At 36.0% G+C, this 22,065-nt stretch overlaps 2 protein-coding genes and 1 pseudogene across 2 annotated transcripts; 1 reads left to right on the top strand and 2 right to left on the bottom strand.

Moving 5' to 3' along the window:
• Window positions 1-410: 410 nt before the first annotated feature.
• LOC125206925 (clavaminate synthase-like protein At3g21360) lies at window positions 411-1,989 on the bottom strand. The gene is made up of 3 exons (XM_089060009.1): window positions 1,636-1,989; window positions 1,186-1,439; window positions 411-777 (listed from the first exon to the last, which is right to left on the bottom strand). Exons 1-3 carry the CDS (start codon window positions 1,987-1,989, stop codon window positions 411-413), a joined length of 975 nt encoding a protein of 324 aa, XP_088916135.1.
• Window positions 1,990-7,112: 5,123 nt separating this feature from the next.
• Window positions 7,113-9,755, top strand: LOC125205727 (uncharacterized; annotated as a pseudogene).
• A 3,689-nt stretch (window positions 9,756-13,444) lies between these two features.
• On the bottom strand, window positions 13,445-21,710 carry LOC125199983 (uncharacterized). Its single transcript, XM_089061627.1, has 5 exons — window positions 21,478-21,710; window positions 21,361-21,412; window positions 19,083-19,393; window positions 15,355-15,774; window positions 13,445-14,484 (listed from the first exon to the last, which is right to left on the bottom strand). The coding sequence occupies exons 1-5, from the start codon at window positions 21,708-21,710 to the stop codon at window positions 13,497-13,499; spliced, it is 2,004 nt and encodes a 667-aa protein (XP_088917753.1). The 3' UTR covers window positions 13,445-13,496.
• Between the last annotated feature and the right edge of the window lie 355 nt (window positions 21,711-22,065).

Raw genomic sequence — 22,065 nt, 5'->3', positions numbered from 1 at the left:
GAGAAGTAAGTGAGAAGAAATGTCTTGACTTTTAAAAAAATACTAAAATGACAAAATGACTCCATTATTATAGAATAGAGGAAGTAATAGGTTTAAAAATTAATACGATGCCAGCAGGCCCATCACCACTAGTTTTAAGAAATGTAAAGAAAAATGAGTTGAATAAGTTAGTAGAATATGAGTCTCACTTACATATAATATTATAATAAAATATAATTGGAATAAGTTGGTGGAATCAGTGACCTACTTACCATTTATGATAAAAGTGAAATATGACTTTTAAAAATAATAAAATAGAAATCTTATTAAGGGATGGAGAGAGTAAATTTTAGTGGACCGACCAAAATGATATAAGTGGACTATTTTTTTTAAGGGGAAAGTTTTATTAGTAATTAATGAAGATGCATGAGCTACTTGCATAGGGCAGCTAAAATCGTACGTGGAGGGGTGAATGGTTTTCTCGAGTGAAGAACCGCAAGATTATCAATCATCAAAAGGTCTCCTTTCTGCCATGGAATATCAATGCTTTCCTCTTCCATGATTTTCATACAATCAAGGATTATATTTTCCGGCAAAGGCTTTCCGTCGCCAAAACTCACACCCGTCTTCTTGGGATCGTTCCGGTCTCCCCCCTCGGCCGTGTAAGCAGCTACCATGGAGTTGAACCATATCTTGCGATGCGGCCTTGTTTCGTCCCCTTTGATTCCCGGGACGGGCCCCACTATCATCTTCACTCCTTTCTCCGTCCATTCCAGCTTTGCGTTTAGCTTTGCTGCCCTGTAAGAAATTGTACCAGATTTTTTATTACAGTAGTCCCTCTGTCTGCTATCAGGAGTCCCGATTTATTATTAGTCGTAGGTTATTAACTTTAAGCTCAATAATTATAAGTACGAAATAATTGAGCCCAATGGGCTTATTGATGGACCGAGTAACTGTAGGCCCAATTACTTTTAGGTCCAACCACTTTCCATGCATCCATAATCAATAGTGGATAGTCCACAAAGTCCCTTTCAATTTTATTAGATAGATTCTATTTTTACTAATAATACTTCATAATACTATAATTGGTAATAGGCCAAATATCAAGGATTCAAGATTATTAGGAGTGGACCATGGAATATGTGAAAGTACCTCAAATTGGAAAATAAAGTAAGACAAAAAAGTACAGATTTAGTTAGGACAAACCTTTGTTGAGCCACAATCTTATCTGAGGTACCAAACATAGATTTCCAGCCACGACCGAGGGCAGATGAAGTGTCGTCTTCTCCCTCTAAAAATCTTGTGTACATCAATCCCAATTCCTCGATTTTCCCAACAAAATTTGGGTATTTCTCTTTCATCCTCTCATGCACAATATGGCTTAGAAGAATTGGCGTTTCTCCCCCGGAAGCCGCTTCTTCTTCGCAGAAGAAAAACAATTTCCGAGGGTACGACGGCAGCTGCAACAGCCACGAAAAAGTAGTCCTAATAGTAGTCAACACATGTACTACTAATTTTAGTGAACAAACCACATTAAAAAAATATGACTATTTTTCGTAGACACAAGAAACATGACTATTTTTCGTAGACGAAATTGGAATTAATATTGTGGAAAAAAGAAACAAGTTAATTAGAGTAAGGATATAGTATGATCACATGTGCCATTTCATGATGGAAGTGGATTTTCCGGTGCGGTGGGGCGTCGTTGGCCGTGAAAACCCGGCCGACTACTCTAGTCCGGGGAGCGGGGCCCCCGACGTACGGCAGCTCCTCGTAGCCGAAGGCTTCAACGACGTCGTTGAAGTCGGCGGCTGTGGCGATAGAATCGAAGCCACGGAATAGAATGGCACCGTGTCTCTGCAGGAGAGACTCGAGCAAACTCTTCCGCTCCTTGACGGCCGCCGGCAAAGAGCATGCCGGCATTGCCGGAGATAACACCGCCGGAAAAGTTTCTCCCGTGATCAATTTTCTCTGAAATGGGGTTTTCACTCTAGTGAATAAGCTAGTCATTTGTTTTAATTTCCTATGAGTTTTGGCTCACTTATTTAAAATATATAGCTCGATGCCTCCATCGATTTTTGGCTCACTTATTTTGAATTCTTATATTCCAGCCGGCAACTTAATAAATTACTTCTCCCGTCCCACATTTGGAGTCACTTATTGTTATGACTCGAATTTTAAGAAAGAGTTGAAGTGTGTAATAAATGAAGTGAGATGGTGGAGTGTGTAATAAATAAAGTGAGATGGTAGAGTCTGTAATAAATGAAGTGAGATGGTCGAGTTGGTTGATGGTGAGTCTCTTTTGACTTTTGATTTTTGTTTTGATTTATTTTAATATAGATAATGGAATTTTTATACTCCCTCCGTCCCCGATTAAGAGTCACACTTTTCCATTTCGGTCCATCCCCAATTAAGAGTCACACTTCATTTTTACCATAAATGGTAGTAGGTCCCACATTCCACTAACTCACTTCACTCCCATTTTATTATAAAACCAATATAAAAAAGTGGATCCCACATTCCACTAATTTTTTCAACCAACTTTTCTTTACATTTCTTAAAACTCGTGCCCGGTCAAACTGTGACTGCTAATGGGGGACGGAGGAAGTATAATTTTGATGAAGAATTAGGTAAAATTGTATGACCAAATATAGAAAATTCTAAGTGACTCTTAAACTGGGACGAACTTTTATGGCAAAAAGTTTAATCTTGAACGGATGGAGTATAATAATGTAGTAAAATCGATCAGGTAAGATTTGAAAAAATGAATCTACTATGTATGTTTTTGTTGATATTGAATGAGTTAGATTTGTGTCTTAGCCATTTTTACTAGATCTGATTGGCCTAAGAATAATATAAAACGAGTAGTTGCCAGAACCGGCGGATAAAGAGGGTGCATAGGTCGGCTGAACCAATCCAATATTTTTAAATGTTTTTTATTTTTAGAATTTTCTTTGTTTTAGCAACAATCACCATCAATAAATTCGACAATCCAAACGCCTTGTATACCAATACCATCAATATACCTGCCCAAGGTTTACTGAACCGGCGGTTAAAACCGAAACCGTAATCGTCCGTTACGGTTCTGAACTGAAACCGTGAGAATTTACGCGAATCGAAATCGTCTTCAAGTTCAAAAATTTTCTAACCGAAACCGTGCCGGAACCGCCGGTTTTGGGTGGTTTCAAATCGGAACCGCGAAAAACTGCCGGAAAACCGTGAAATCAAGCCAGAACCACAAAAAACTGGCGGTTTGGAACCGTGAAAAACTATAAAAAACCGCCAAAAAACCACCGATTCGGAACCAAAACCGAAACCGGCGGTTTTGGAACTGGAACCGTAACCGCGAAACACCCTCGCGGTTCAATTCCGGTTCAACAATTTCCAAAACCGAAACCGCCGGTTCCTGAACCATGGGCACCTCTGTCCATCAAAGCATTTACTATATTAGCAACTCTCATAATAATAATAATAATAATAATAATAATAATAAAACGATTTTAACTCCTTAACTTAGTTTAAACGTTACGTGATTTTCTGTTACATTTTTCTTATTGATTATTGGTTACTGTATTTATTATTATTGATGGGCCGAATAAATGAAAGCCCAATTTGGCTTATTGATGGGCCGAACTGCAGGCCCAATTTGGCTTATTGGTGGGCCGATTGCCCCCGCCATCTTCAACCGCCTATTTTCTGTAGATTTCTCTAGCGATTTCTTCAATCTGCATCTTCCAACTACAGAGAGGTTTCTAACTGCGCATAAAATGTGATTAGGAAGGATTTAATTATAATGTTAGCATTCCAATTCTAATTTCTTGTATCTGTCACAAATTAGACGTTTTTTTTTAGAATTGTGCTGATTAATTGGTCATATTTCTCATTTTGCTAGCTGATTCAGTTTGTGTTTGATGGCGAAAACAAATGAATTGAAGATGAATTAGCAGGAGACGAAGGTATGTTCCTTTTAATTTCTTCTGTGTATCTGTTTTACCTGATGCTGTTGATTGTGTTAACATTGCTAGCTGAATCAGAGCTTGTCTTATCACTCAGTTGTTCTTCAGATTTACAATTCAGATTTAAAATAGCTTCATCTGCCACTCACAAGTACTTTAGTTAAGCCTTAAACTCGTCCCATCCAATTTGTTCTTTGGTATCTGTTTCTAGTTGTTTAGTTTCAATGAAAGGTTGGCTCTGTTTACTCATTGATTTGAGTGAGCTCATATGCTTAGAATAATAAATTTACTAGATCCATCCAGCTATTTTATGTTTTAGAGTCTGGTATTGAAGGGGGGTTGATATCATCAGCATTTTGGTTTGATGAAAGCTGGAGATAACTGCCTCGATTATTCTACTATTGTAAAAAGTAAAGTTGTCATTCCTGGTTAAAGAATCTTGTTTTAGTGGAAAAGGCTGGCTGGCTAAATTAATTGGCAAAAATGAGTAAATGCATATTGCCAAGCTATATACTCGCGTTTTAATGGTTGGCGACACGAGATATGACTTTCCGATTCTAGTCTTGTGCGTTCCAAATTGAAATAAGGAATTTAGGGGTTTTCGCCGCCACTGCTTCTATTCCATTTACATAGCAGCAGAAGAGGTAAACATTCCCCTCTATGTTTTTTTTCCATTACAATTAGTTTGTTTGATCTTCGTATCAAAATAACTGGTCATTTGTTTAATGGTTTCTTTTTTTTGGATAGAAGCTTGGAATCGGAGATTTTGTTCACTTCTTACCGAGAGGTTTCTTTAAATTCTCTATATTGATTTATTGCACTAGACTGTAATAATAGATCTATGCTATATTAATGTGTATCTTAGTTAGATCTGGCAATTTATGATGTCGTGTATCAACTTTTCATGTTTTATGTTATCCATTTTGTGCCTTTTCATAATCTCCTTCCTCTGTATTCATGTTTAGATCTTGCTATTATGTGTTGTGTCGAGGATTGTCTTGAACTTAATTTATGGTTTGGGAAGTTTATTTGACTGTAACGAAGCCAACTTAGTCGAATTAATGTCTGATTTTTCTTGTATAGTTCGTGCAATTTTGCCTGCACAAAAAGGCCAACTTAGTTCACAACTCATGCACAATTTTGCACAATCCACAATGTCAAATGTGTTTTTTCAATCACTTTTTAGGCCGTTATTTGAAAAAAATGAAACAAGCGAAAATGTAAGAAGGAAATGGGGCCGATCACTTTGCTCGCATCACAGAGGAACTTCTCTCGTTGATATTAAGCCGGTTTGAAAACCTAAAGCATCTGTGTGGATACTCCCTTGTCTTGAAGCGTTTTGCTTTGGCTATTCATTTGACTCTTCCAAGTACTACACACTCTACTGAATCGGCTGATGAAATCTATTAACTTCTCCCTAAGCTGGCAGACGTCAAACTGGTTCTTCTCTGATTTGATTTTATGTTAATTTGGTTTGATATTTTTCTTCATCTGCGAATGTTTCTATGATTTTGTACTTTGAACAAAGACTTAATCAACATAGGAGCTACTTTCGCACTATTTTCGGACTATTTTTTCGCACTATATTTGCACCATTTTACTCTTTTTCTTATCACTTTTAGGTATTTGAATCTTTATATTTTATTTTTTTCTATGATTCCTCGTCTTTTCCCCCATTTTTTCTCTCATCTCTCCCTATTTTCCATTTCTTTGGTATTATTTGATTCAGCGAACATCTCCCTAAGCTGACAGGCTTTACCAGTGAAGAAATGAGTGAATTCATCAAGTTATCACCGATTAAGGAGTTGGGGTTCTTGTCATTCCTTCAGAACTTCAGGGAACTCAGATCTATTTCGTTGGACTTCACATGTCCTCTCAGTATCTGCAGTTCCTCACTTTGGAAAGTGAGGGTGAAATTCAGCAGCGGTGGAGCCATGGTGGAACTCTTTCTAGAACTACCAGCTTTTGTGCATGAGGAGGCTTCATCATCTAACGAGTCTTCTTCATCTGATGACGAGGACCCATACGCTGCACTAACAGACACAGGAATGCGTGCACAGTCTCTCTTTCGATGTTGTTGTGTTTGGTTACTTGTGCTGTGTTTGCTCAGAAAATGCCACCCTTCGCTTGCGAGTGTCACCATCACAAATAGCGAGAAAGAGGGGAGACTATTTGTGAACAATATAAATCTTCTTTTTCGGAGAAACAAGTCGAATGAAGCAGAACTATGCTCATTGAATCAGACACTTATTGGATATGTGACTCAAAAATCCAGGAATCAGGATAACTGGTGAAAGTGGTGAATCATGCGACGTTAGATCCGGTGGATGAACTAGATTCTGATCCAGGCGCGTTGGATGGCAATGATGTAGTGACTTGGGAGTATACTGGGGATGAAAAGGACTTGTGAGATTCATTGTTGGAGTTTTTAGGTAAATAAGGAGAAACATTTCCTTACTTATCCACGTTTAACTATGCCGAAACTAGCTCTTCTCTCATTTGATTTAATGTTAATTTGGGACTACAGTTTGATATTTATTTTTATCTGGGAATATTTCTATCTATGATTTTGTACTTAGAATAAAGACTTGATCAAAATTTAAGGTACTTTTGCACTATTTTTGCTCTATTTTTGCACTATTTTCGTACTATTTTTGCACTTATTTGGCACAATTTTACTCTTTTTTTGAATCACTTTTTTGTTATTTTAATGTTTATATTTTATTTTTCTCTTTGATTCCTTGTATCTTCCTCCATTTTTCCTCTCATCTCTCTTTAGTTTCAATTTTGCTTAATTTCATTTATTCTATGTACTCATAAAATTAAAGATCACATCAATAACTTTAATTTGATATAATTTTAAAAATAAATCAACAATAAAAGATTATAAATATTGAAAACATGTTAAAGACTGTTTTATAGAAAAACGGTGTATTTAATTGTAGCACCTAATTAGTATTCTTATACAGTAATTTTTTTATTGACAAAATGTACAATAAACTTAATCAAAGCCACTGAAGAACAAGGAGTGTTTTGGGCATATAACGCCTATTTTCAAATTTGTTTAGCTTCTTATAGATTTCTTTAGCTATACTTTGTGAAGATTTTGTTGATGAATCTTGTTTGAGATTAGGAATGTTAAGTAAGCGATGGATATATCTAGATTCCTGTCTGATAATGCTTATAACTGTATCTTCCAACTACAGAGAGGTTTCTGACTATGCTATGTGTGAATGTAAACTGTGATTATGATGGATTTAATTATAATGTTAGCATTCCAATTGTTATTGCTTGTATGGGAAATCTGTTTCACAAACTAAACTGTTTTGAAATTTCCAGAATTATAGTAGTACTTGAGTTTGCTGATGAATTGGTCATATTTATTATTTTGCTGGTTGATTCACTTGTGCAAGAGACAGAGGTATGTTCCTTTTATTTTCTTTGTATATCTGTTTTACCTGATGCAGTTGATTGTGTTGACATTGCTAGCAGAATCAGAGGCTCAGAGCATGTCTTATTACTCGGTTGTTATTGAGATTTACAGTTCAGATTTCAATGAAAATCACATGTCCGTTTGTGTTTTCTTTACCCCTTCATTGCACTAGTCCCTTTGAAAATATGGTTTTCTTGAGGAATGTTTTGGAAACGATTACGACTTCACATACATGGCGAAACTCTGTGAAACAGGTCTAGCTTTATCTGTCACTTTAGATAAGCCTCAAAAATCGTTACTCTGTTCATATTCATTACTTGTCCCAACTGTTTCTACTAGTTTAGTTTCAATATGCTTTGAACAATAAACTTATTAGACCCATCCTGCTATTTTAAGTGTTAGAATCTGATATTGAAGGATGGTCGTTTCTATCCGCATTTTGGTTTGATGAAAGCTTGAGATATCCACCTCCATTATTCTACTGTGTATAAAAGTAAAGTTGACATTCCTAGTTAAAGAATCTTGCTTAGTTGAAGAAGGCTGACTGGACGAATAAATTGGCAAAAATGAGTAAATGCATATTACCAAACTATATATGAAGTAATTGTGTTTTAATGGAAGGGGACACGAGATGTGACCTTCCGATTCTTATATAATACGCCTACCCTTGTGCGTTCTGAATCGAAATAGGGAACTTAGGGTTTTTCGCCGCCACTGCTTCTTTTCCGTTTACATAGCAGCAGAAGAGGTAAATATTTCCCCCTATGTTTTTCTTTCCATTTCTTTTCTTTACAATTAGTTTGTTTGATCTTCGTATTGAAATAACTGGTCATCTATTTTATGGTTTCTTCTTCTGGATAGAAGCATTCAAGCGGGGGATCTTGGAATCGGAGATTTTGTTCACTTCTTACCGACAGGTTTTTTGAATTTCTGTATTGATTTATTGCACTAGACTGAAATAATAGATCTATGCAATATTAATGTGTATCTTCGTTAGATCTGTCAATTCATGATGTCGTGTATCAACTTCTCATGTTTTATGTTATCCATTTTTGTGCCTTGCCATAATCTCCTATCTCTGTATTCATATGTGATTTTGTCTTGTTTAGATCTTGCTATCATGTTGTCGTGTCGAGGATTGTCTGTGTCTTGAACTTAATTTATGGCTTGGGAAGTTTATTTGACTGTAACGAAGCCAACTTACTCGAATTCATGTCGGATTTATCTTGTATAGTTCTTGCAATCGTGCCTGCACAAAAAAGGCCAACTTAGTTCACAATTTATGCACAGTATATACTGTCTAATGTGTTTTTATGGTTGAAATCTGTCACTGTGTTATTATTGCCTCAGTCCTTGCATCATATTGGGTAAGTATTTAAGCCATGTTAGATTGTTGAGATTTTGACCTTGAAATTTAACCTTTTAGGCCGTTACTTGAAAAAATGAAACAAGCGAAACTGGAAGAAGGAAATGGGGTCGATCACTTTGCTCGCATCCCACAGGAACTACTTTCGTTGATATTAAGCCAGTTTGAAAACTTAAAGGATCTGTGTGGATATTCCCTTGTCTCGAAGCGTTTTGCTTTGGCTATTCATTTTTTGAAATCTGTTCATTTGACTCTGCCAAGTACTACACACTCTAATGAATCGGCTGATGAAATCTGTGAGCTTCTCCCTAAGCTGGCAGGCTTTACCAGGATGAAACGAGTGAATTCATCAAGTCATCACCGTTTAAGGAGTTGGCGTTCTTGTCATTCCTTCAGAACTTCAGGGAGCTCACATCTATTTCATTGGACTTCACTTGTCCTCGCAGCATCTGCAGTTCCTCACTTTTGAAAGTGTGGGTGAAATTCGGCAGTGGTGCAGCCATGGTGGAACTCATTCTAGAACAACCAGCTTTTGTGCCTGGAGAGTCTTCTTCATCTGATGACGAGGACTCAGACGATGCACTGACAGACGCAGGAATGCGTAATGAGACACAATCCCTCTTTGGATGTTGCTGTGTTTGGTTACTTGTGCTGTTTTTGCTCAAAAAATGCCACCCTTCGCTTGAGAGTGTCACCATCACAAATAGCGAGAAAGAGGGGAGACTATTTGTGAGCAATATGAACCTTCTTTTCCGGATTTGCAAGTCGAAAGAAGCAGAACCAGGCTCATTGAATCAGACATTTGCTTGGATGTTAGACTTGCCAAATTAAGAGATAGATTTGCGTCGAGTGTGTTTGTTTGTGCGTGCTTGTTGAAATGTATGAATTCTATTTATAGATGAAGTTTAGGTAGTAAGGTTGCGACACTCCCTACTATTTAGTGTTTGGTTTAAACCTAATGTTTAAGGCATAATCTTTGGTTGGATGGTTTGTCCATCGTTAGATGCGTGCTTGCTCTTAATTTCCCTCTAATTTTCAATTTAATATTGTATCTTTCAAGTACTGATTTAAAAGTTTGGGTTCAAAATACGCTCTGCATTTTTTTCTTTTGCAAAAATCTTTCAATGAAGAGAATCGATCTTTATTGATAGTATTAAGGATGACGGTTACAATAAAGGAGTCTCGCCATGTATCCTCGCGTCCTCCATCCGATAAATCACGTTGTAGATCTTCCTGTGCATCACCAGCTCCTGCACTTGCATTCTCGACGATGTCTGGATGTAGTCGGCCCGTGCAGCTAGACAGTCGCTCACATTTTCGTCTGAGGTACAAATTGTTGGGATAGAAGGGATGCCACGCTCGGCTCAAAAAGCGTGCAGAACGGGTCCGTCGTGTCCTCCACTGGCTGGTTTGATACCGCGACGAGGTTGTTATTGTCTTTGGATTTTTGCCAATATTTGTTGTTGTAAGTAAATCGGAGGTGAACGTAGTTGTTGTTCACTGTTGATTTCTCGACTGCGATCTTCACGAGAGGGCGGAACACGCTGCGCCTCCGTAACCAAGGTGACCGTCGGCTTGGCAGCATACATAAGGCTTACTAACACCCTGCATGATTTGGAGCACTATGGAGTTGGGGGTTGTCATGTTTCTCCAACTTCATCAAAATTAATACTCCCTCCGTTCCATAGTAATGGAGGCGTTTCTTTTCGACACGAAGATTAAGAAAAATTGTGTTAGGTGAATTAAGTAAAGGGAGAGTAAAGTGGAAAATGAAAAGGTAGAGAGAGGAAGAGAGAATAAAGTAAGAGAGAGTAAAGTAGGTGTGGAAAAATGTGTTGACTTATACTAAAAAGGAAAATGACTCTATTACTATGGAACGTACCAAAATGACAAAATGACTCTATTACCATGAAGCAGAGAGAGTAGTAATTTACAATCAAACTTCAATGAAATCGAAAAAATACTAATGCACAATATGGAGTAGTTAAAAGTTGACTTACCAAAGTAGAAATGCCAAGGCTTAATTTGCGTCGAGTGTGTGTGTGTGTTTGCGGAAATGTATGCAGTCCATTTATAGATAAAAGCTTAGGATGTGACGCTTCTATACTCTACTACTACCTCCGTCCCCCAAAATTTGCTACACTTTGACCCAACACAGGTTTTAAAAAATGTAATAGAAAGTGAGTTGAAAAAGTTGGTGGGATGTGGGTCTTACTTTTAAAGTATTAGTTTTATAATAAAATGTGAGTAGGAATGAGTTAGTGGAATATGAGGTCCACTACCAAAAATGGTAAAAGTAAAGTGTATCAAATTTTTAGGGACGGACCGAAATGGTAAACTGTATCAAGTTTTCAGGGACAGAGGTAGTATTTACTTTCTCCTTAATTTTCATTTTATATTTCAATATTCATTTTCTATCACAACCAATAGTTTATTAGTGAAAGTAATTACTTACTTATACTAATGAAAGTGGTCTGTGTTATGAAAAAATATGTATATTAACCAGAAGAAAAAATAATACTCCCATTACCACTATCAAATATCAATGTACAAAATTGCTTGTTTTGTTTATTTCTAATCTATCACTAAATTCTTATAGCCAAAAAAGAAATTTGTTGTTTGATTATTTGAAGTTCGAATATTAATTTATACTCAAATAATCAAACAACAAATTTCTTTTAACGATTTGGAATTCTTTAGTTTTATTTTTTTGTTTTTTTTTATATTTTTATTTTTTTTATATTTATGCTATGTTCATATTTTTCAACTAGGATATTAGGTGGAATATATTCAAATAATTAATATATGATGTGTTATTTTATAACGGAAAAGTTAATGGTTCCATCAAATAATGATTGAAATATATCGAATATAAAAGTACAAGGATTTACTAAAACGAAAAAATTGTATAAGGACCTATTAATATAAACATAAAAGTACAAGGACTTAAGGATGTGTTTTGCCTTTAATTTATTATATTTTTGTCTAATGATCATATCCGATGCAGCTGACGTGGAATTAAATTCACGTGACAAAAAGAAATGGGTTATTTTTTTTAATTTTTTTTTGGTAAAGAAGAAATGGGTTATTTAATAGGGGTAACTAAACTTTGGCATCTAAACTTATAAATTGTATTTTCTAATGCAATTAAGAATGTTAATTTATGTTTTTAAAAAAGTTAGTGGAATGTGAGTCCTATTGTTATATATTGTGTTGACTTTCGGCACAGAGATTAAGAAAAATTGTGTTATGTGAGTTAAGTAGAGGAAGAGTAAAATATAAATGAAAAAGGTAGAGAGAATAGAGTAAGAGAGACTAAAGTAATGAGAAGAAACATGTTGACTTTTACTAAAAAGGGAAATGACACTACTACTATAGAACGCGTACTAAAATGACTCCACTACTATGGAACGGAGGGAGTACTTGATAAATGATACAGTATTTAAGATTGTTGAGATTTTGACCTTGAAATCTTATCTTTTAGGCTGTTATTTGATAAAAATGGAAGAAGCGAAAATGGAAGAAGGAAATGGGGGTCGATCACTTAGCCTCTAAGTCTTATCAAATACCGTTGATATTAAGCCGGTTTGAAAACCTAAAACATTTGTGTGGATACTCCCTTGTCTCGAAGCGTTTTGCTTTGGCTATTTATTGTACTAGACACTCTACTAAAAGTAAACAATTACTAATAGGAAGACATGGATCTTTATTGAAATGAATAAAAAGGAAAGTAGATGGGTACAATAGAATAACTTCAAAGGAAAGTAGTAAAATGGAAATCGGAAAACAGTTGAAAGGGAAAGGTTGATCTATGCCGGCATGTCCCATGTTTTAGGTAGAGTGAAGTGTCTGGACTTGAAAGACGAAGTTGTAACAACTGACGTAGATACCATCAGTCTGATTGTAGTGGGTAATTGCGCCCGTGGTGGAGCTTACGTCTTCCTGAGTGTAAGAATAAGGGATATTGCACGTGCCCCGTGTTCCGACATAACTAACAGTTACAGTAGAATTAATGTAGTACTCCCTCCGTCCCAGATAATTTGGGACACTTTGACCCGGCACGGGTTTTAAGAAATATAATGGAAAGTGAGTTGAAAAAATTGGTGGAATGTGAGTCCTACTTTTAAAGTATTAGTTTTATAATAAAATGTGAGTAGGAATGGATTAGTGGAATACGAGGTCCACTGCCAAAAATGGTAAAAGTGAAATGAGACAAATTATGTGGGATGGTCCGAAATGGAATACTGGGTCGAATTATCTGGGACGGAGGGAATAACTTTTTGTATAATGTTATTTGATCTTTTCTTCAACAAAGATTAACAAGGGAGGAAGAAGAAGAAATGAATTATGCGAGGTGAAGGGAATCTGCAACGACGAATGGCTAGGCGTCAGTTCTAGGCAGCTATACTAGCTAATAGAGGGGGAAGTTTTTCACCTAGTGAAAAGGATAGAGAGAAGAGAGATGAGTTGTCTAGACTGCGTTCGCTTAGAACAGTATCCTAATTTATGGATTTAATTGGTGTAAGGTAATTTAATAATTTGTTATGGACCCGTTTTAAAAAAGTGAATGTTTTAGACCAAATTTGTATTTTGGTCATATGTTTAGGACCAATAATAGTAAACTCGTAACAATAAGAAAAAGACATCGATCTTTATTGAAATGAAGATTGGTACAAAAAAGAAATAACATCAAGGACGGAAATCGGAAAACATTACATAAAGATAAAGGTGATGGATGCGCGGGCACGTTGATGTTTCAACTTCAAGCAGAGGCAGGCTCAAGTGGTTGGACTTGAAAGACGAAGTTGTAGCAACTGACTCCGTTGTAGATACCATCAGTCTGACTGTAGTAGGTAATTTCGCCGGTGGTGGAGCTCACGTCTTCCTGAGTGTAAGTATAAGGGATGTTGCAGGTGCCCTGTGTCCCAACATAATTCACTCTGACCGTTGAATTAGCGGGCACAGTAACCGTGCCAGTGGCCGTAACTGAAGTGGTTGTGGTTGTGGTGGTGTCCCACTCTAGCGACGCGTTTATCTCAGTAGAAACTTCAATCTCTGTGTCCTCAATTAAGGGAATCCCTGCTTCTATAGTGGCACTCACCCCGGCTGAGATGGAAGTCCCGCGGCTGAAAGTGTAAGACGTCTCGTTCTGATACGTGATGGACACTTCCATGGAGGCTTCCTCGTCGTTGGGGTTGGTGAGGGTGGATGTGCCCCCCACATAAGGCGTCTCGTTATAGATCATAGCGTCCTTCATGTGATACATCACGTTGTAGATCTTTCTTTTGGACACGAGCTCTTGCACCTGCATTCTCGCTTCGTCTGTGATGGTGCTGACCGAGGCAGCTAGGCAGTCGGCCATGGTGCTGTCTACCGTGAGGCGTTTGCAGAAGTTGTTGTTGGCTGCGCTGCGAAGCGCTATGGTGGTATCGTCGATTTTGACAGGCCAGAAGTAACTGACGGTTTGACTTCCCTTACTATCATCCCAGTCAGAGTGTACCCATCGATCAGAGGTGTCCGTCCACCAGAACTTGCGGAAGTGATTGGAGAGTATCCGGACGTACCCGTTGGGCATTAGCGTCACTGTTTGCACCGATAGTTCATCGTTAGGATCACTCTCTTGGAACTGCAGGAACCAGCCATCTGGTGCGTAGGCTTTGAGCCACTTCCCGTTGTTTCCTTTCAGGGCTATGTGAGTCGGCAGCTGGACTAATGTGTCCCCATCCACAAACCCTAGAGCCGTGGCGCCACTGACGGAACCAGCTAAGGACAAGCCCCCGCTCAAGCGGGGGCTTGCCAATGCCGTCCGCTGTTTTTATATAGAGTTTTTAAAGCAGAAGCGGTGGAGAATACAGGGAGATATGGGGCTGGGGGAAGAGAGAGAGAGAATTAGGAGGAATACAGCAGGCACAATGTCATATCTGCTTGGGATTCCCGTCAAAATAATTTATTTTATCATAAATTTATTATTACTAGTATTTTACTTTATGGAGTATTCAATTTTTTGACTCCGTACTAATTCATCATCTATTTATAGTGGGAGTATATTTTAATCTTTATTAGTAGTATTTTTTAAGAAGATTTGGTAAATCAAATATGTTTAGACTTTATTTACTATTCAATTCCTGCTGTATATATGTAGTAGAGTATGTTAGTACTATATTTATTTTTTGTATTTATAATTTATTAGTATTATGTATATACATAAACTACTAGTATTTTAATGATTTATTTTACATTATCTTTATAATTTTTTTTAATATAATACTCCCTGCATCCCACAAGAATATGCACTTTTGGGTGACACGAGTTTTAATGCATAATTGGTTAAATAAGATAGAAGTAGAAAGAAAAAGTAATTAAAATATTGTTAGTAGAAATGAGTCTCACCTCATTAGTGAGAAAATAATTTCCAAATTGGAAAGTACATATTCTTATGCGACAGGCTAAAAAGAAAACAGTGTATATTCTTGTGGGACAGAGGGAGTAATATTTATTTCGAACATATAAATTGATAATTTTGGATATGTTTGGATAAAGGTTGGCCTCTTTCGCGAGATATTAGGCCGCACTATCGTAAAGTTTCAGCCCCGGCTTTTCTAAATTCCTGGTTTCGTCACTGCGCGGCGCTGCTGCCGGTTTCGTCCACGTACAGACTGCTGGTGGAGTTGTTGACCACCACGGGCCACCCCGTCTGGACGTGAGTGAAAGACACCACTGCGTTTGATTGCAGGTTTGGCTCGAAGAGCGTGCATGACGGATCCGTCGTGTCCTCTACTTTCTGGCTTGACACGGCCACGATGGAGTTGTCGTCTGCGTTCTTTTGCCAATATTTGTTGTTGTAAGTGAATCGGAGGTGGACGTATCTGCTGTCCACCGTTGCTTGCTCGACTGTGATCTTCACGGCCGTGTTGAACAAGCTGTCGCTTCCGCTACCGACCGAGTTGTCATCCTTGCGGTACACATAAGGGCTTGTCGCTGCAGTTTGGATGTTGAGCACGATAGAGTTTGGAAGCAAAGTAGTAGTCATGTTTCTCCAACTTCACCAAAATTAACAATAATTTGTTAATAAATGTGCAAGTGCAACCATATAAACAATAATAATAATACTAGTACAACACAAACATCATACTAGCTACTACTCCCTCCGTTCTATAGTAATGGGGACGTTTCTTTTCGGCACGAAGATTAAGAAAAATCGTGTTAGGTAAGTTAAGTAAAAGGAGAATAAAGTGGAAAATGAAAAAAATAGAGAGATGAAGAGAGAAAAAAGTAAGAGAGAGTAAAATAAGTGTGAAAAAATGTATTAAACTTTACTAAAAAGGAAAATGACACTGTTTAACTGTGCTACCATGCACTATTGGTAGCTAGAGGGAAATATATAATTCACACGAATTGAAAAGTAGGAAATGTCAACTACATTCAAGACTTACAATAGAGGCTGAGAAGATTCAAAAGTAGAAATGCCAAATTAAGCTTGAGTTTATTTTGTGTTTGTGTTTGTGTATGTGTCTTTGTACAAATGAATCCACTCTATTTATAGATGCCTTCTAGGCTCCATTAATTGGTGTAGCTGTTCAACCGAATAATTAATTAATTTGGGCACATGCTTAATTGTTTGTGTTTTTAATTTGTTAATAAATGCGTTTAGAAAGTATATTACTCCCTCCGTCAACAAGAAAGTACTCCCTCTGTCCACGAATAAGAGTCCCGTTTTTTCATTTTGGTTCGTCCACGAATAAGAGTCCCGGTTCATAATTACCATAAATGGTAAAAAGACCCCACATTCCACTAACTCATTCCACTCACATATCATTTAAAATTAATATATATAAGTGGGACCCCTATTCCACTAACTTTCTTCCACCCACTTTTCTTAATATTTCTTAAAACCCGCGTCATTTAGAAATGAGACTCTTAATCATGGACGGAGGGAGTATATTACTAACAAATACGAAAGATCATATCATGATATTTAGAATGACATTATGAATCATAGGCATTGAATTTTTATAAAAATTATAATCACATAAATAGATGGAGTATTTTTTAAACAGTAGTACTATAAAAATTATAATTACATAAAATTACATAATTTATTTTTTGAAGTAGGTCCATATATTTTTATTTGTTAGTATTGTTCTTATAATTGATTGGCAAGAAATATAAAAAAAATTGTATCTAAAAACACTAAAAAAAACTTACTATACTACTCCCTCCGTCCCCGATTAAGAGTCACACTTTGACCGGGCATGGGTTTTAAGAAATGTAAAGAAAATTGGTTGAAAATGTTAGTGGAATATGAGATCCATTTTTTTATATTGGTTTTATGATAAAGTGTGAGTGAAGTGAGTTAGTAGAATGTGAGACCTACTTACCATTTATGGTAAAAATGAAGCGTGACTCTTAATTGGGGACGGACCGAAATGGAAAAATGTGACTCTTTTTAAGGATAGAAAAATAAAAACGTAACTATTTGTGCTGGAAAAAAATAAGAATAATTAAAAATTCGGATGCAAAAGAAGGTTTTCATAAATTGAGAACAAATTATCTTATTTATAACTATTTATTTAAAAGTTAGGATGCAAAAAATTTGGACATGCACTATTTATATATTTAGTTATCTCCTCGTAATATTTCAGAACTATAAATATAATCTTAGAGTTGTGATCAATGTCGAACCAATTTTAAAGACCGAACTAGAGACCAAATCTAGGCCACTAGATCTAATTTTTTTTTAATGAGATGTGCTGCTGTGAAAATTTTTTCGGCTTCATTACTAGCCCATTTTACTTCATTGTATAGGTTTATTACTTCATTCTGTACGTAATACCTTGAAACTACAACATGTTTTTACTTGTTTCCAGTAAGTTTTGAAATGATTCAACATATGCTTCATTCAAATTTATTGACGTGGGTTTTTGCTTGATTAACATTTAAAAATGCAATTTTTTCAAGTGAGTTTATTACTTCATTCAGAAACGTTATTACTTCATTGGATAAGATTTTTACTTCATTTTAGTGGGACTTCAAATGCTTCTTCACATACTTCATTCGAATAATTTATTACATTATTCCATGTGTTTATTAAACCATATTAGCGTCATGGCGATGGTGATAGATATTGTAAAGAGAAAGAACGGCACGCGACGGCGAAACCACATTTACGTACTGGAATGAAGTAAAAACCTACTGGAATGAAGTAAAAACCTACTAGAATGAAGTAATATATTCTGGAACGAAGTTAAATCTTCGTAACATGTTAGTATGACTTATTTACCTTCGGATTAATTAAAATAGGCTCGTGATGAAGGCGAAAATAATTTATAAATTTCTGTATCTTATCCATAAAAAACTAGATCTAAAAGCCCTAATTTGGTAGGGTTCGGTAGTTCGGTCTTTAAGAGTGGATTTGTGGATAATGGGACTCTATAATCTTATTTAAAAGCCCTAATTTGGTAGGGTTCGGTAGTTCGGTCTTTAAGAGTGGATTTGTGGATAATGGGACTCTATAATCTTATTTATAACTATTTTAGTAGTAATATTTTTAGAAAATAATGAGCATCATTATTATCACCCCATACTTTCTGAATCAGAGATTTATTTATTGCAGAACCAATCTTATCCCACCAATATTTTAATTTATTAAACCTCAATGTTATCATACCACCATTATCGAATCATTTTTAAAAAAAATTGTACCCACGCTCTCACCACGTGAAATGTACAACTAGTGTCTGGATTATATCATTTTTTTGGGTAGTTCATCTATGCAGCATCGGTATAGCCATTGAACCCAATAATTAAATACCTTGGTAGGGCTGACAATTTTTGACACGATACGATAATCCGACACGAATTCGCACGAAATTATTGGGTCCAGGTCAAATCTTATTGGGTTCGTGTCATTATCGGGTTGACCCATTAAGAACCAGATAATTTCGGGTTGGGTTCGGGTTGGATACGGATAACTCATTAAGATAATATTATTATTATTTTAAAAAATTATTTTACTTTAATTTTTTAAATTCTTGTAAATTCAGGTTTAAATGATATAAAACGGATTTTAATTGTGTAAATTAGGTTGAAAAATAAGGTTTAATCGTGTAATATCATGTTTTAATCGTGTGATATCAAGTTCGAGTTGTTATCATGTCGTGTGAACCCATATTATATCTGCCACGACTTTAAACGCAAAACCAGAGTGGTCCTTGAAGTAATCGAACAACGGGACGTACTTCTTCCCCACGAGAGAAGCACCACTAAACTTATCCAAGATTTCATACGTATCGACATTATTTTTGTTCATAAAATCTCATCCCTAGATGAGTTATCACTCCTACCAAACATGGCCTTAGTTGCCACACTCTTCTTAGCCTTTTCGACAGGAAGCTCTGATAATCGAGATTCGGCAACCACGAAGACTTTCCTGTTGAACTTGTTCCGAGCCTTAACAAACACGAAACCAGCATTGACGCAGAGTGCAAGGTTACTAGGCAGCGTCCACGGCCTCGTTGTCCACGCAACAAACGAAGCACCATCAGCATCATCAACCACAGGAAAAGCCACCATGATTTCTGGATCAGAAACCTCCTTATAGTTTAAATTAGCTTCAAAGTTAGATAAAGGAGTTTTACAACCAATACTATATGGTGTGACCTGCATAAAACAACATTTATCCAAAATCAGCAACAATTACACATCAATTTTGAATTTCAACACCAATAGTTTGAAATGAAACAATTTTCTTAGTTATGGTATTATATTTTTATTAAATAATCCTTTTTAAGTAAATGGAAGTAAGGAAATATATGAAAGATGAAAACAATAAAACAGGTGTTGTTTATTCATGGAAATATGGAAATCTAATTTTGCATACAATTTGTGAAATTATGGAAATCTCATAAACTAAGGTAAGCCTCGAAATTAAGGTAAGCCACGAAATTACTCCATTAAATTTAAATCTATTAAATTCAAAATTATAAGATTGCATATTTTTGAACCTTTTGATTTCTTTGCGTTAACACAAAATGTTTTAATCCCTTAAAATTTGGGATTTAGTCAGTCATAAAAAATAAAAAATAAAAAATCACAGCTTTTCTTTTTCTTCTTTTTTTATGCATTGTAACAAACGCAAATTATTTCTGAAATTTGCAAATAAAGCCATCTTGTTGGTATTTTCGAATAGAGAGAGGAGATATACCTTATTTAGTTATAATGAAATACCCCTTTATTGATCTACATTGTGATCAATACCCTAATTAAATCAGGACACAAAATTCGCCCCAAACGTTACAATATTCTATATGATCTTTTTTCCAAAATCAATAGTAATTTTAAAATTACCATACACCAATTATATCCATAAATTATGATACTCCGAAGTAAAAACAGTGTATAAATATAATAAAAAGGAAACATATTATACACTATACAAGAATACGATAGATTTTCTTATAGAAAAAGAAAATAAAATAAAGAATAGATTAAAGGATTGATAAATAAACATAGTATAATATAAAAATAAAATAAAATAAAAAGACATGCATCATTATTTTGCGTTTAATTCAGAAAATGGTGCGTTGAAGAAGAAAGCCGCCATCTTCAACCGCCGATAACGCCTATTTTCATTAGCGATTTCGTTGATGAATCTTATTTGAGATTAGAAATATTAAGCGATGGATGCATCTGCAATCCTGTCTGATAATGCTTCAAACTGCATCTTCCAACTACAGAGGGGTTTCTAACTGCGCATAAAATGTGATTAGGAATGATTTAATTATAATGTTACTGTTAGCATTCCAATTCTAATTTCACAAATTAGACGGTTTTGTTTTTCTAGAATTGTGCTGATGAATTGGTCATAAATCTCATTTTGCTGGCTGATTCAGTTTGTGAACTGAAGATGAATTAGCAGGAGATGAAGGTATGTTCCTTTTAATTTCTTCTGTGTATCTGAGTTTTACCTGATAAAATTGATTGTGTTTACATTGCTAGCTGAATCAGAGCTTGTCTTATCACTCAGTTGTTCTTCAGATTTACAATTCAGATTTAAAATAGCTTCATCTGCCACTCACAAGTACTTTAGTTAAGCCTTAAACTCACAACTATCTGTTTCTAGTTGTTTACTTTCAATGAAAGGTTGGCTCTGTTTACTCATTGGTTTGAGTAATCTGATATGCTTTCAATAATAAATTTATTGAGAGTCACACTCCATTTTTACCATAAATAGTAAATAGGTCTCACTTCCACTAACTTAATTCACTCACATTTTATTATAAAACCAATATAAAAAAATGAGTCCCACATTCCACTAACTTTTTCAACAACTTTTCTTTACATTTCTTAAAACCCGTGGCCGGTCAAAATGTGACTCCTAATCGGGGACGGAGGGAGTACTACTGAACTACTATAACTCAGTAAGATATATAGGAAGTGCATCGATCTTTATTGATATTTTAAGAAAAGCAAACTGGGGGGTACATACATATGAGATTATTGTACATAGAAATATGAGAAGATGCAGTAGAAAACAAGCCAAGGTGATCGATAGGGCCATGTTCAGAGACTGTGAGTCTCTTTCACTTGAAAGGTGAAGTTGTAATAACTGACTCCCTCGTAGATACCATCAATATGGTCAGAACGGTAAACATCGTTGCTGATGGAGCTATGATCCTCCTGAGTGTAAGAAAAGGGGATATTGCAGGTGCCCTTAGTGGCGACGCAATTCTCCGTAACCTTACTCTTGGGCGGCAGAGTAACTGTGCCTCGACCTATATTTGTTGTTGGTGGTGAATCGGAGGTGAACGTGATCATCGTCTACTTCTGCTGGCTCCACTTGGATCTTCACGAGCGGGCTCAGCAGGCCCTCGCTTCCGCCCCGGACCAACCCTTTGATCTCATTGCGGCTCACATAACACTCTCCTTTATCAATGTTGATCGCCATCACAATCGACTCCGGAAGTGCCCTTGCCATGTTTCTCCAACTTCACCCTTTAATATGGAGTATATAGTGTGTTGTTTTGTAAGTTAATAAAAAGAAAGTAAAATAAGAGAAAATAAAAGATAGAGATGGTAGGTTGTTTCCAAAACAGAAAAAATGTTTCATTTTTAATGCGATAGAGAAATTACAATCCATTCCAAAAAATAAATCTATATCGAAGTTAGGTAACATAAATAATGTACTACTTAAATCACCAAGCACCAAGATAACCGGGTCGTTAAACATAAATAAGTTAAAATTGACGAACAATATACTCCATCCGTCCACAAAAAATAATCTCATTTATGGATGACACGAGTTCCACAACAAAAAAACTCACTATTTAGTG

This window comes from Salvia hispanica, chromosome 6 (assembly GCF_029641045.1).
Source record: "Salvia hispanica isolate PSC_SH4W2 chromosome 6, Shi_PSC_v1, whole genome shotgun sequence".
NCBI lineage: Eukaryota > Viridiplantae > Streptophyta > Magnoliopsida > Lamiales > Lamiaceae > Salvia > Salvia hispanica.
This window is presented reverse-complemented; position numbering and strand designations above follow the sequence as displayed.